The sequence below is a fragment of the Mustela lutreola genome, chromosome 8, assembly GCF_030435805.1.
Source record: "Mustela lutreola isolate mMusLut2 chromosome 8, mMusLut2.pri, whole genome shotgun sequence".
NCBI classification, from domain to species: Eukaryota; Metazoa; Chordata; class Mammalia; order Carnivora; family Mustelidae; genus Mustela; species Mustela lutreola.
The window spans coordinates 130,619,800-130,632,298 of record NC_081297.1 but is presented as its reverse complement, the minus strand read 5'-3'; the positions used below and the strand labels follow the sequence as shown (position 1 = coordinate 130,632,298).

Sequence of the window (12,499 nt, the reverse complement as noted above, 5' to 3'; positions counted from 1 at the left end):
TAGCTCTATAACTTAACCATTTTGTTGAAGTCCTATTTGGATAAGCATGAACTTTTGATATTGCTTTAAATTATAGTCAATATGTCCATAATTTAATCGAAATTTTATTTTTTTTTAAAGATTTTATTTATTTATTTGACAGAGAGAAATCACAAGCAGATGGAGAGGCAGGCAGAGAGAGAGGGAAGCAGGCTCCCTGCTGAGCAGAGAGCCCGATGCGGGACTCGATCCCAGGACCCTGAGATCATGACCTGAGCCGAAGGCAGCGGCTTAGCCCACTGACCACCCAGGCGCCCGATTTAATCGAAATTTTAAAAAGGGAAGGAAAAAGAGAACTCTTATTTGGCTATCTGTTTTGCACCTGGTGCTTTATATATTGTCTTTAATCCTCACTAAAATTGTTTGAGGGTGATGTTATTTCCCCCATTTTATAGATGAGCAAACTGAGGCACAGAGGTACCACAGCAAGTGGCTAAACAAGAATTCAAACTTATTGTCTGATTTTAAGGCCCGTGTTCTTTGATGATGTTGTCCCTTTGGTATGAACTAAATTGAAGGTAGAATTTCTTGTTAATGACTTGAATTTTAATGTTTCTGTCTTTCACTTTTACTCCTGCCAGGCCTGTCTTTTTGGGTTTTTGATTAACTTTTGTCTTTATAAAAGTGATATATGCTCCTTATTAGAATACTTAAACATATAGGAAAGTATAAAGAAGAAGAAGTCTAAAGTCTTACCAACAACCATAGTTGCTATTTGACATTTTATAATATTCTTTTTACATAATGGAAATCACAGTATGTAATTTTAAACCACAAATTTTCACCATAATAGGAGCATTTTCTTTATATCGTTGGCAACACCAGTACATATATACTTGATATGTATGTAGCATGATATAAATAATGTTGGTTACTCAGATTATTCTTTGCCCATCTGTTCTTCTCTTCCTCTTCCCTTTAAATATGCTTATAGTATTTTTGAAGTATAATTAGGTTCATTTGTTTCAGTTTACTTTCAGTTTTAGGTGCTTCCCCTCTTCTCATTCTTTCTCATTTTATTTATTACATGTATAAAATATTAACATGCTTTCCAATGTCAGAGCTGTTCAAGGCCAACCCTTCTCATCTGTAGTGCATCTGCTGTCTTCTAATCATGGATTTTGCTCTAGCAGTTGTCTGTCCTTGCTGTAGCATCAGTAGTTTTTTTTTTTTTTTTTCTGCATCATTGTCACCAACATATAAGCTTGCTTTAATGTTCTCTTGCCTTAATAAAGAAAATAAAGAAAACAAAACTTGAAAGCAACTCTCCTCCCTTACTGCTTCTTCTTCTGTAATCTCCTTTATGGTTTCTTTCACATTTCTTGCCTTCTTTGTGGTCTCTGACCATAGTCCTTGAGTCATTTATTTCCTGACTCCATGTTGCAACTACAAATACCATCTCTAATATTGGTGATGACCAAATTTGTATCTGTGGTTACTGAATGAGATTTGAATATTGTTGAAGATTGGCAACTCTTCTTGGATATCGAAGGGGCATATCTTAATTAAACTATTCAAATCCTAAATTCGGATCCTCAATTCCAGACTTATTTCTTCCTCTGTTTCTTTGCCCTGATAAATGGTAACTCTGTCCTTCCGTTTACTCAGACTAAAAACCTTGCAAGTCATCCTTGATGTCATTCTATAGAATCAAATCCTGTTGGCTTTACTTTCAGAATGTATCTCGACTGTTGCTTTTCTATCACTTTTTACTCTTCCATCTTGATCCAGGGCAGCATCTTCTCTTACCTGGATTATCACAGTAACTTCCTATATGGACTTCCTGCTTCTATGTCCTTCCTTTTTTATATAGTCTCAATGGAGTGAACCTTTGAAAATTAAAGTTTCCAGGGGCCCCTGGGTGGCTGAGTGAGTTGAGCATCTGATTCTTGATTTCAGCTCATGTCATGGTATCAGGGTCTTGAGATAAATCCTGTGTTGGATTCCACATTCAGCATGGAGTCTACTTGAGATTCTGTCTCCCTGTGCTCTCTCTCTCCCTCCGAATAAAAAAATGAATCTTAAAAAATTTCCTATTCTAGTTAAAACCATCTTTAATCACTCTTATTTTTACTTAGAGTAAAAGCCATAGTCCTCAGAGTGGTTTTAAAGGTCCTGCGTGAGCTGGCCTCATTGTTTCTCTAACTTAATCTCATTTCCTTTGCCTTTCTGCTCACTTACTCCAGCCAACATTGACTTTCTTACTGTTCCTCAGATATATCAAGCATTTTCCCACCTCACATTTTTACGCTTCCTTTTTCCTTCGCCTAGAGTATTCTTAGATGTTTGTAATAGCTACCTCCTTCACTTCCTTCAGATGTTTGCCCAAATGTCATCTTTTCACTGAGGGTTTCTCTCAGTGAAAAACCCTCTGCTTATGCCTGCTATCTTACTGTTTTGCTGCACTCCTTAAGTGTACTGCTTGTCAGCGTATGTGTCTGAATAGTGAATTCTCAGTAAGTACTTAGTGAATGCGCCCGTCTAGCTCTAATAATCTGCCTTGAGGTAGTAGGCCATTCCTTTATGATTAGGAGTGAAAGGCTGTCAGGAAACATCATAGTATTAAACCAATAATATATACTTATTGGTGGTCAGTATAATACAACCAGCATCCACAGGTCAAATACGGGTTAAATGTAAATTCTGCATTTCTCAGTTGACATTCTGTGAGAAGATATGAATCCCGATAAAATACAGCTCAAGAAATTCTGGTGTAGAGTCAGTAGAAAGCATGAAATGAAGTGTGTGTATATTTATTGATACTCTTGTTGATGTAAATAACCAGTATATTTTGTTACTTTAATAGTTTCAAAAAAGGCAAAAGACGGGCTGATAACTCTTGTTAACTGGTAGTTAATTTTGTCAGTAGTTTTATTTTTGAAAAAAGTACTTACGGGGTGCCTGGTTGGCTCAGTGGGTTAAGCCTCTGCCTTTGGCTCAGGGTCCTAGGATCGAGCCCCACATTGGGCTCTCTGCTCAGCAGGGAGCCTGCTTCCCTCTCTCTCTCTCTCTCTCTGCGCCTTTCTGCCTTCTTGTGATCTCTCTGTCAAATAAATAAATAAAATCCTTTAAAAAAATAAAAAAAGTACTTCCTGGGCAAAGTTAGAAGTTTTTCTTTTTTTTTCTTTAATGGTTGTTTTATTTATTTATAGTTTTCATTTGAACAGTTTTTATTTAAAGTTATATATAATGTTACGTTATTCCTGCATCTTCTCAGTTGTTTCTTCTTTATATTTGCCCCTTCCTTTCCTGCTTGGCAAGTTTGGGCTTTGTATTCAAGAATCTTTGTAGCTTTCATCCACTTTTGGTCCAGTGATAACCACCTTGCTAGGGCGAATGGCCACATGGACGGTTGTGTTGTTTGCTTTCTCTTACTTTACTCATTTGGTGTAGATGGTGTATTTCTTCCTGTAAACCCGCACTGCTTTGCCAATCTGCTGACTTTTACAGTGTTCTTGCCCAACCCGTACTTCATTCTCCTTTTTGATGGGCATGGATTGACGATTGTACTTCTGTCTCAGCTCTTTGGAAAGAGAGGAAGAAGACATAATCTTCCTGTGAAGCTGCATTGAAATGCCTTTTATGGTTCTTGCTCTGGTCAGAAGTCACAAAGGGATTGAACTTCATTTTGGCCGCTGTTCCCTTCTGCAAAAGGGAAGAACTAGGGTTGTTGTAAGGATCAAATAAACTGATGTAATTCGCAGTACTTTAATGTGTATGCAAAATTTATTATTATTACTGTTATTGTCTCTACTGGAGACAATATCTATCTGTCACTCTCTATCACTTGCCCAATTAGTGATACTGGGCAAGGTAAGTTAGTTTCTCATTATGTTTGCCTATCAAAACAGTGGGAATAAAAATAGTATTGACCTTAAAGGTTTATCATAGGAATTCAAAAAAGTAGTAATGCTTGCATACAAAGAACCTGGTACACAATAAGCCCTTGGAAAATGTCCAGTATTGTTTTAACTATTATTGTTATTTCCAGTCTTTTTTCTTAAGTTTAAGAATTTTCATTTTTCATTCACCATAGAGAATCTGTGTTCTTTAATTAGAATTTAGGATCTAGTCTCTCATGTGATTTTTGACACTTTCACTAAATACTTTATACTTCATTTATCTTAACTCTTACAGAAGGGAGTAAATGGTATTTGTACATCCAATTCAGGATTATAAGTAATTGGTATTTCTTCCTGTAAACCCATCTCGTGTAGAAAACACCAAGATTGCCTGTCAAATAGAGTTGCATAACCCCCTTCCTCAGAGACCTTTTAGAAAAAAAGATTTGTGTACTCTAATTTATTCTTGAATGATCTGGATCAGTTTCTGAAGCTGGGAATCTCTGGATGATTCTAAAAGGAGTATTAATATCCTTTGATATTGTTCTTGGGATGATGAATGGGTAGTAGTTGCAATTGCTACTTCTAAAGGGTCCCCTTTCCCTTAATCTTCCTGGTAGGTTGGTTAGTAAATAGAAATATCCCTTTTTGTGATGTGGTCTTTAGGAAAATGAACAAAACTTGGTTATGGGATGGTCTTGTCTTCACTACCTTAAAAAACTGGATGTTACTTAAATATTCATAAATTTGAAAGGCAATAAGAACCAGAGTTTTATGTATGTGAGAATATTATATTCAAATATATGCTAAAAACACTGTAGGCTTTATGTAAGAGTGCTATAGATAAGAGAGACCAAAACAATAACAAAACCTCATTGAAAAACATGGATTAAAATAGAGCCTGAAGTTTTGTGTTTCTTTGTGCCATTACATTTTTCATGCTCTGTATATTTGCAAGAATGGGGTACAGTAACTGACACTAAAATGAATGTCAATATATATTCTCTTTCAGATTTACTAAAAATTTATCTCCTGACAAGATAAATCTAAGCACCCTCAAAGGAGAAGGTGAACTGAAGAATTTGGAGTTGGATGAAGAGGTGCTCCAGAATATGTTGGATTTGCCGACATGGCTTGCTATCAACAAAGTTTTTTGTAATAAAGCATCTATTAGGGTAAGACTTTGATATCTGTGGAAAGAAAGCATTTTCTGTTTTCATTTTTTATTTCATTTCTATTGCTTAAAATGTTTTGTTTTAGATGGTTCTGTAAAAAGGCATTTGCATTAATATAATTTAAGAAGACAGATACCTGTGTCTAGGTAATTGCATGAATGTGTGCTAGATAAATTTAATTGAAGTCATATGTTAATATATCATTAATTTATAATTTTTTAAAAATTTTTTATTTTTTATGAACATATAAAATATTTTTATCCCCAGGGGTACAGGTCTGTGAATTGCCAGGTTTACACACTTCACAGCACTCACCATAGCACATACCCTCCCCAATGTCCATAACCCCAGCACCCTTCTCCCAAATTAATTTATAGTTTAATTTTTGTTTTAAGTTTAGTCTTAACATTAAAATAAAATATTGGTAGTTAATAAGATAATTGGTTAAATTTGGTGTATATTCAAAGATACTTTTTCATAGGATTTATTGTTAATAGGGACAGTTTAAATCTGTAGTAAGGAAACATGATTTCAAATAAAGATATAAATCCTTATCTTACTCTGTACATTGTATTTTTATTTGAAATTTTATTTCTTTTCCTCATTTGTTTCTTCCTCAAAGATTCTTGTTTTTTATTATTATTCCTTATTAAAATTTATTCCTGCATACCTTTGACTCTAGTCATTTGTCATATCACTTCTTACTCTTAAAGACCAGTGTTTTTGAGAGTCTTCTCAGTAGAAGTACTGCATGAGTAATCTGTTTTATAAAATTAAAATTGGACTCCCCAAAAAAAAGAGTATGGGAAGCTTCCTATATTGTTCAATGGTCACCTTTAACCCGAATGTCTATCAAGATGTGACTTTTTAGTGTATGTTTGAATATTATTATTTGATATTGCCTACATTTTACATGAGTGGCCTCCCCTTTGTATCTATAAAAAGATTGGTCAGAATTTTATTTTATTAAAAACAATTTTTTTAAGACTTTATTTTTAAGTAATATACACACTTGACATGGGGCTTGCACTCATGACCCTGAGATCAAGAGTCATATGTTCTTCTAAGATGAAGCCAGCCCCATGGTCAGAATTTTAGAATTTAAAAAAACGTTCAATAAATATAAGACTGGTTATGCTCTGCTGGGAAATCTTAGTTTAAATTACAAAGTTAAGGGACTCCTGGCTGGCTCAGTCAGAAGAGCATGTGACTTTTAATCTTAGGGTTGTGACTTCAAGCCACAGGTCAGGCATGGAGCCTACATAAAATTAAATCAGTCAATCATGAAGTTAAAATGTGTTTTAAAGTCTGGGGAAAAAGAAACTTAAAGGGCCTGAAACTCTTATTTTAAAAGATGACTAAGAAAATATGATTAGTAATCTTTTCTTATACAAAATAGGTACATCTGATTTTAAGAGTCTAAATGAGTTGCTCAGTTAATTACTTAGCAATTTGAGAAGAAGTCATCTGATAAAATTTGGTATGTCTGTCACTATATTTAGAGAGCATCTGTGTTGATTCCTGTTTTAAATTATTTTTTAATGATTGATTTTAAAGAAAAAAATTTTGTTTGTTTGTTTTTTTGGTAGATTCCATGGACAAAATTGAAAACACATCCCATCTGTTTGGTGAGTTCTGACTCGCCTCAAATAAACATTTATATATGGATATGATCTAACTGCTCTGCTAGTATTAATCTTTTGTTTCATAGAAACACAATATTCTGGCTTTTCTACAAATTGGCTTTCATTTTATTTGGATGGTACTTAGTTTTTTCAGCCCTTAAATGAGAAGAGTGAACTTTAAAATGGGAGGGTCTTGTATTATGTTCTAAGTTGGTATATTTTTATTGTGTCACTTAGCTGTTTATTGACATACTATGACAGTTTTAGTAACATTTAATTCAAACCTTCTGTGTTTCTGATTTTATTGATCTACTAAATTAAACAATACAGACCTGAATATACTTTCCTTTTTTTAAGAGTTTATTATTTATTTATTTGAGACTGAGTGCACACGTCCGTGCGCTCGCACATGCGCTTGCACAGACACAGAGGAGTGCGGTGGGGAGGGGTAGAATGAGGGGGATAAGCAGACTCCCCACTGAGCAGGGAGCCCAGGCGGCTGATCACAGGACCCTGGGATCGTGACCTGAGGCAAAGGCAGATGCTTAACTGACTAAGCCACCTAGGCACCTCAGTATTTCCTTTTTTAAGGAAAATTGAAGAAAGATCGGTCATATGGTCATTTGACTGATTCATTCATTCCACAGATATTTATTGAGCACATTCCCTTTGCTCTGAGGGAACTTGATATTTTTATAGAAGAGACCAGTAACAAGTAAATGACAATTTCAGATAATAAATACTTTTTTAAAATAGAGAATAAAGAACATTAGTGTTAGTAATGACTACTAAGGACATTTGATCTTCAAAACTGTTACCTTGAAAGAAATTTTTTTCATTATGGCAGTGCTTATTTTTTCACATTTCTTGCATATTTCATATTTTTCATTGTTGTTTTTCTTAAATCTCAAATCTTAGATTGGGATAAGCTTTTACAGATGCTTAAATCCCACTCATTAATATATAATCTCATTTAGCAATTAATAATATCATACATTTTGGGACTAGAGATTGAGTTTCTGTAAAATCTGATTTCAGCAGCATAAGGCTACTTGTAATTTTTTTTTGTTTCATATTCCTATATACGCACAGCTTTTTCATCAGATAGTAAGTGCCTTGAGAAAGGACTGAGCACATTTTCTGTTTTGGTATTTGTCTTTTTAGACTTTTAGAGAGATTTAAAATGATTCTGCTTACTTAACTGTTTATGTTGTTCCCAAAGAAATGAAAGAGAAAGTAGTGTTACATGATATTTTCATAAAATATCTAATTTTTTACATTTTTAATCTATTTTTATTAGACCCTGGATAAAGTAATAATGGAAATGAGTACATGTGAAGAACCACGAAACCCTAATGGCCCATCACCAATTGCAACTGCTTCAGGACAAAGGTAAGCTATTTCCATTAATCTGCATGACTTGCAAAGGGAGTTCTTTTCTGTAGTCAGCTCTGTGATCTGTAGTAATGGAACATAAAATAAAATTTCCTAACCTCAGACAGTTTCTATTTCAGTCCTCTGTTCCCATCAGACATTTTGCAGTTTTGGTATTTTGTTGCCAGAGTAGTAGAATTGATTTTTAGCCTCTTTTATTCATCTTGCTTTCCTTGATATTAAATAGTAATGATGAACCAAAAGCATTTTATAAATCAGATAGTCTCTTAATTTCTGAATAGTTTCTTTGTCTATCATTTATTCTATGCATCAGTGGAAAGACTCTTAAGGGTTAAATTGATGCCTTAAAAAAATTATAAGCCTTTTGGGTTATCCTAAAATTCATTAAATATAGAATGTTCACACATCATACACATTGGATTTTGATAGATAAAAATCAAATGCTAATAAAGTAGAAGCATGGGAGCCATTTTGCAAAATTTTCTTGAGAAGTTAGATCTTAAAAAAATTGATCCTTTTTTTTAAAGAATTTATTCATTTATTTGAGGAAGCAAACATGAGGGCACAAGCAGGGGGAGGAGCAGAGGAGCAAGCAGCCTCCCTGCTAAGTAGGAAGCCTGATGCACTGCTGGATCCCAGGACTCCAAGATCATGACTTGAGGTGAAGTCAGACGCTTAACCAACTGAGCCAACCAGGTGCCCCTTAAAAAAATAGAAAATTACCTGCTTATTACTGGGTCTCATATCATCAATTTGGGTCTCATATCATTTCCTTAAAGCAGGATTTCTGTACTAATTTTTGTCTGTGTACCTATTCATGTAAAATGTTTATATAGATTTAATGTGATCAGTGCCTTCTCAAGTTGTAGAACATGGCAGCCCTGAACATTTTATAGTATTCTGGGTGCTGTGTCAAACCAATGATAAAACTCTTCTTTGGAGTGAATGTACACAGGTTTCCTGGCTGGCTCAGTTGATAGAGCATGGGACTGTTGATCTTAGGCTTGTAAGTTAGAGCCCCATGTTGGGTGTAGAGATTACTTAAAAATAAGATCTTTAAAACAATAAAAAAGAGAATAAATGTATACATTGGATAGACAGACACACACACACTTCCTCTTTCACCAAGATTGGAACTACCTTTACATTAGTGCTTTCTGTGAGAATACCTACAGCCTGATCGTTAGTGCCCCACATAGGAATCCAATGATGATCCAACAAACCACTACTAGGAGTTTACCGAAGGCCAGATTTATCAGCTGTATAGTTTATATTTGGCCTACAGGTAATAGTGACTGGGGAACATTAACTTCTTTGCAGTTTATCCATCAGCCAGCAATTTGAGATTTTAAGGTTTAAATTATAATTTCTTGTGTGATAAGAGTAGATTGAGGCAATTGGTCAAGTTAGGTAGAGTCAAAAAAGTAAAAAAAGTGTAGGTGTTTCTAAGATTATTGAAAGTAGAAAAGAAGATTAGGAAAATTGGAATTATTGTTGATAATGTTCTTCCTAACTCACGTTTTTATAGTACCAATAAGTTTTATAATTTTGGCTTTGTAATCATATGATGATAATCCTTATGTTTTTATGTATGGCCGTATGGTTAATCTGTTTCCACAGTTTCCAGACTTGCCTGATTATAGCAATCACTTAGGGTGCTTATTAAATCTATATTCTTTTAGGTTCCTTTTTTTGAAATTATGATTCTCGAAGTCTAGAATAGTTACCAAGAATGTAATTATGTATTTTAAAAATTAATTATACTTATACAACTTGGAGAAACTCTGATCTATTTTATTTTGTCTCTACAAGATTAAAATACAGGGAAATTAATACTTAACAAGCTGGCCTTACCTTCAGTGCAGGACCTATCAGTTGATTATGTTCCCATAGATTAATGATCTAGTAAATTTGTAAGTTCAGAAATTTGATTTTATCACTTCATATAGAGATCTACACCCATGTGTAGAGGCTTGTTTGAAAACTGGAATTTTACTTTTTTAATTTATAATGAATGACATAGCCGGAAACTTGTAGACTTTAGTCATTGATTCAGGCTTCATCCCTCTGGCGGTAAATCATCCAATACAACTGTAACACTTTTTAATGCACAAGTTAGAACAGATGGTATTGGATATTCCAAGGGGCATTGCCAGATAATTATAGAGTAATATATTCTTTCCAACTCCAAGAATATTTCTAGCCAAGTGACCAAGTATTTGTCCTTGGGACTAAAGGAGGTTCTCCCTGGGATGCTAATGAGTTCCTCCTCTTTAGGACTCAATAATACTGTGAATAATAGTTACATTTCGTAAATATCATGAGTGAAGAGATGGGCTTTTTGGTTCATATGCATTATTTCATGCAATCCACATGTAATATGCAAAGTAGTACCTGATTTAAAAGGTCATCTGAGGATTAGGAAGTTTAGGTAATTTATTCAGTAAGATAGTAAATCAAGAAGCTTAGCATCAGGTCTAGGAGAGGGAAGTACATGATCAATAAAAATGATGGGTTCACTTTTATACATGTTGGCTTTGAAATGTATGGGAGGCAACCTGATATAAATTGTGGTAGACATTTGAATTTTAATACTTAGAAGTTCTGGGGAGAGATCTGGATAGAGATAGATTTAGGAATAATGGTCGTAGTGATAATAATTGAAGTAATGTGTCGGACAAACTTTCACTACCCTTCCTGCCAAAATATATTGATAGTCTATATTCCAATCATACTGTACTAATTATTCTCAAAATGTTGCCTCTACTTTCCCACTTCACTGTGCCTTTGCTTGTACTTTTCCCTAGTAGAAGATTTCCCTTCTTACCATCACTCCCTGTAGGAAATGTATTTTTCTTTCCTGGATAGATTTCCCTAGTTATGAACAGTTTCTTCCTCTACCTAATGTAGTGATGATTCCTTTTTTTAAAGCACTTAATTACAGATTGCCTAATGTTTCAGTTCCTAGGGTATATGTGTTTTTCTTCCCCAAGTAATTTGCGAGCCCTGGAATACCACACTATTTTGGTTTTCTTTACATCCCAGCATTGTGTACATCATAGATGCTCAGTAAATATTTGCTGAATTGGATTAGAAAATGTAAACTTTTTCAGACTTTATTCCTGAATTTGAGATTATATTGTAGTTATAGTCTGTAACCTTCTTTGTGTCAGGGACTTAGCTCTCTTACTTACTTTATAGATTCCAGTTGTTTGAACTTCTGGCAACTTGAGAGTAGGCAGTTTTGGATAGTGATTACAATAATGTAATTTGAAAAGGAACCTTTCAGGGGAGCCTGGCTTACTCAGTTGGTTAAGTGTCCAACTGTTGATTTCCGCTTGGGTCATGATCTCAGGGTCATAAGTTGGAGCCCTGCATCAGTCTCCTTGCTGGGCGTGGCACCTGCTTAAGATTCTCTCTCCCTCTGCCCTTCCTCTGCTCCTGCACACGTGCCCTCTCTCTCTCTCTCTGAAAAGAAAAATAATAATAAAATAAAGAGTAATTTTCACTCACACCTATCAAAATGGCCACAATCAAAACCACAGGGAACAAATGTTAACAAGGATTTGGCGGGGGGAATGCACTGTTGGTGGGAATGCAAACTGGTGCAGCCACTGTGGAACACAGTATGGAGGTTCCTCAACAAATTAAAAATAAAACTACCCCTACGATCCAGTAATTTCACTACTGAATACAACAACATTGGATACTACTGAATTGCATCAAAGAATGCAACAACACTAATTAGAAAAGATACATGCACCCCTATGCTTATTGTGGCATTATTTATAATAGCCAAGATATGGGAGCAGCCCAAGTATCCATCGATTGATGAATGCATAAAGAAAAAGTGCTTTATGTCTACAATGCAATATTATTCAGCCATAAAAAAAAAATGAAATCTTGCCATTTGGAACAGCATGGATGGATCTAGAGCTTATACTGCTCAGCAAGATAAGTCAATCAGAGAAAGACAAATACCATATGATTTTGGAGTTTAAGAAACAAAACAAATGAGCAAAGGGGAAAAAAAGAAACAAACCAAGAAACAAACTCTTAAGTACAGAGAACAAACTAATTGGTACCAGAGGGGAGAAGTGAGTAAAATAGATGATGGAGATTAAAGAGTACACTTAAGATGACCACTGAATAGTGTATAGAATTGTTAGATCACTGTTGCACACCTGAAAGTAATATATTACTGCATATGAACTATACTGGAGATAAAATTAAAACTTACCAAAAAGAGAAACCTTAAATTTTAAAAATCTTTTATCAGGGACGCCTGGGTGGTTCAGTTGGTTAAGCAGCTGCCTTCGGCTCAGGTCATGATCCCAGCGTCCTGGGATCGAGTCCCACATCGGGCTCCTTGCTCGGCAGGGAGCCTGCTTCTCCCTCTGCCTCTGCCTGCCATTCCGTCTGC

The 12,499-nt window shown here is 34.9% G+C and overlaps 1 protein-coding gene across 5 annotated transcripts in view; it reads left to right on the top strand.

Annotated features, from left to right (window-relative positions):
* BLTP3B (bridge-like lipid transfer protein family member 3B) overlaps window positions 1-12,499 on the top strand; it is a 107,753-nt gene that overhangs the window by 29,522 nt on the left and 65,732 nt on the right. For all 5 annotated transcript variants that reach the window (XR_009356918.1, XM_059186627.1, XM_059186628.1 and 2 more), the window contains 3 exons: window positions 4,894-5,056; window positions 6,646-6,684; window positions 7,982-8,073. Coding sequence is in view for 4 of the 5 variants with exons in the window: in XM_059186627.1 (XP_059042610.1) it covers window positions 4,894-5,056; window positions 6,646-6,684; window positions 7,982-8,073 (294 nt within the window). In the remaining variant the exon portion in view is untranslated. The remainder of the gene's footprint in view (window positions 1-4,893; window positions 5,057-6,645; window positions 6,685-7,981; window positions 8,074-12,499) is intronic.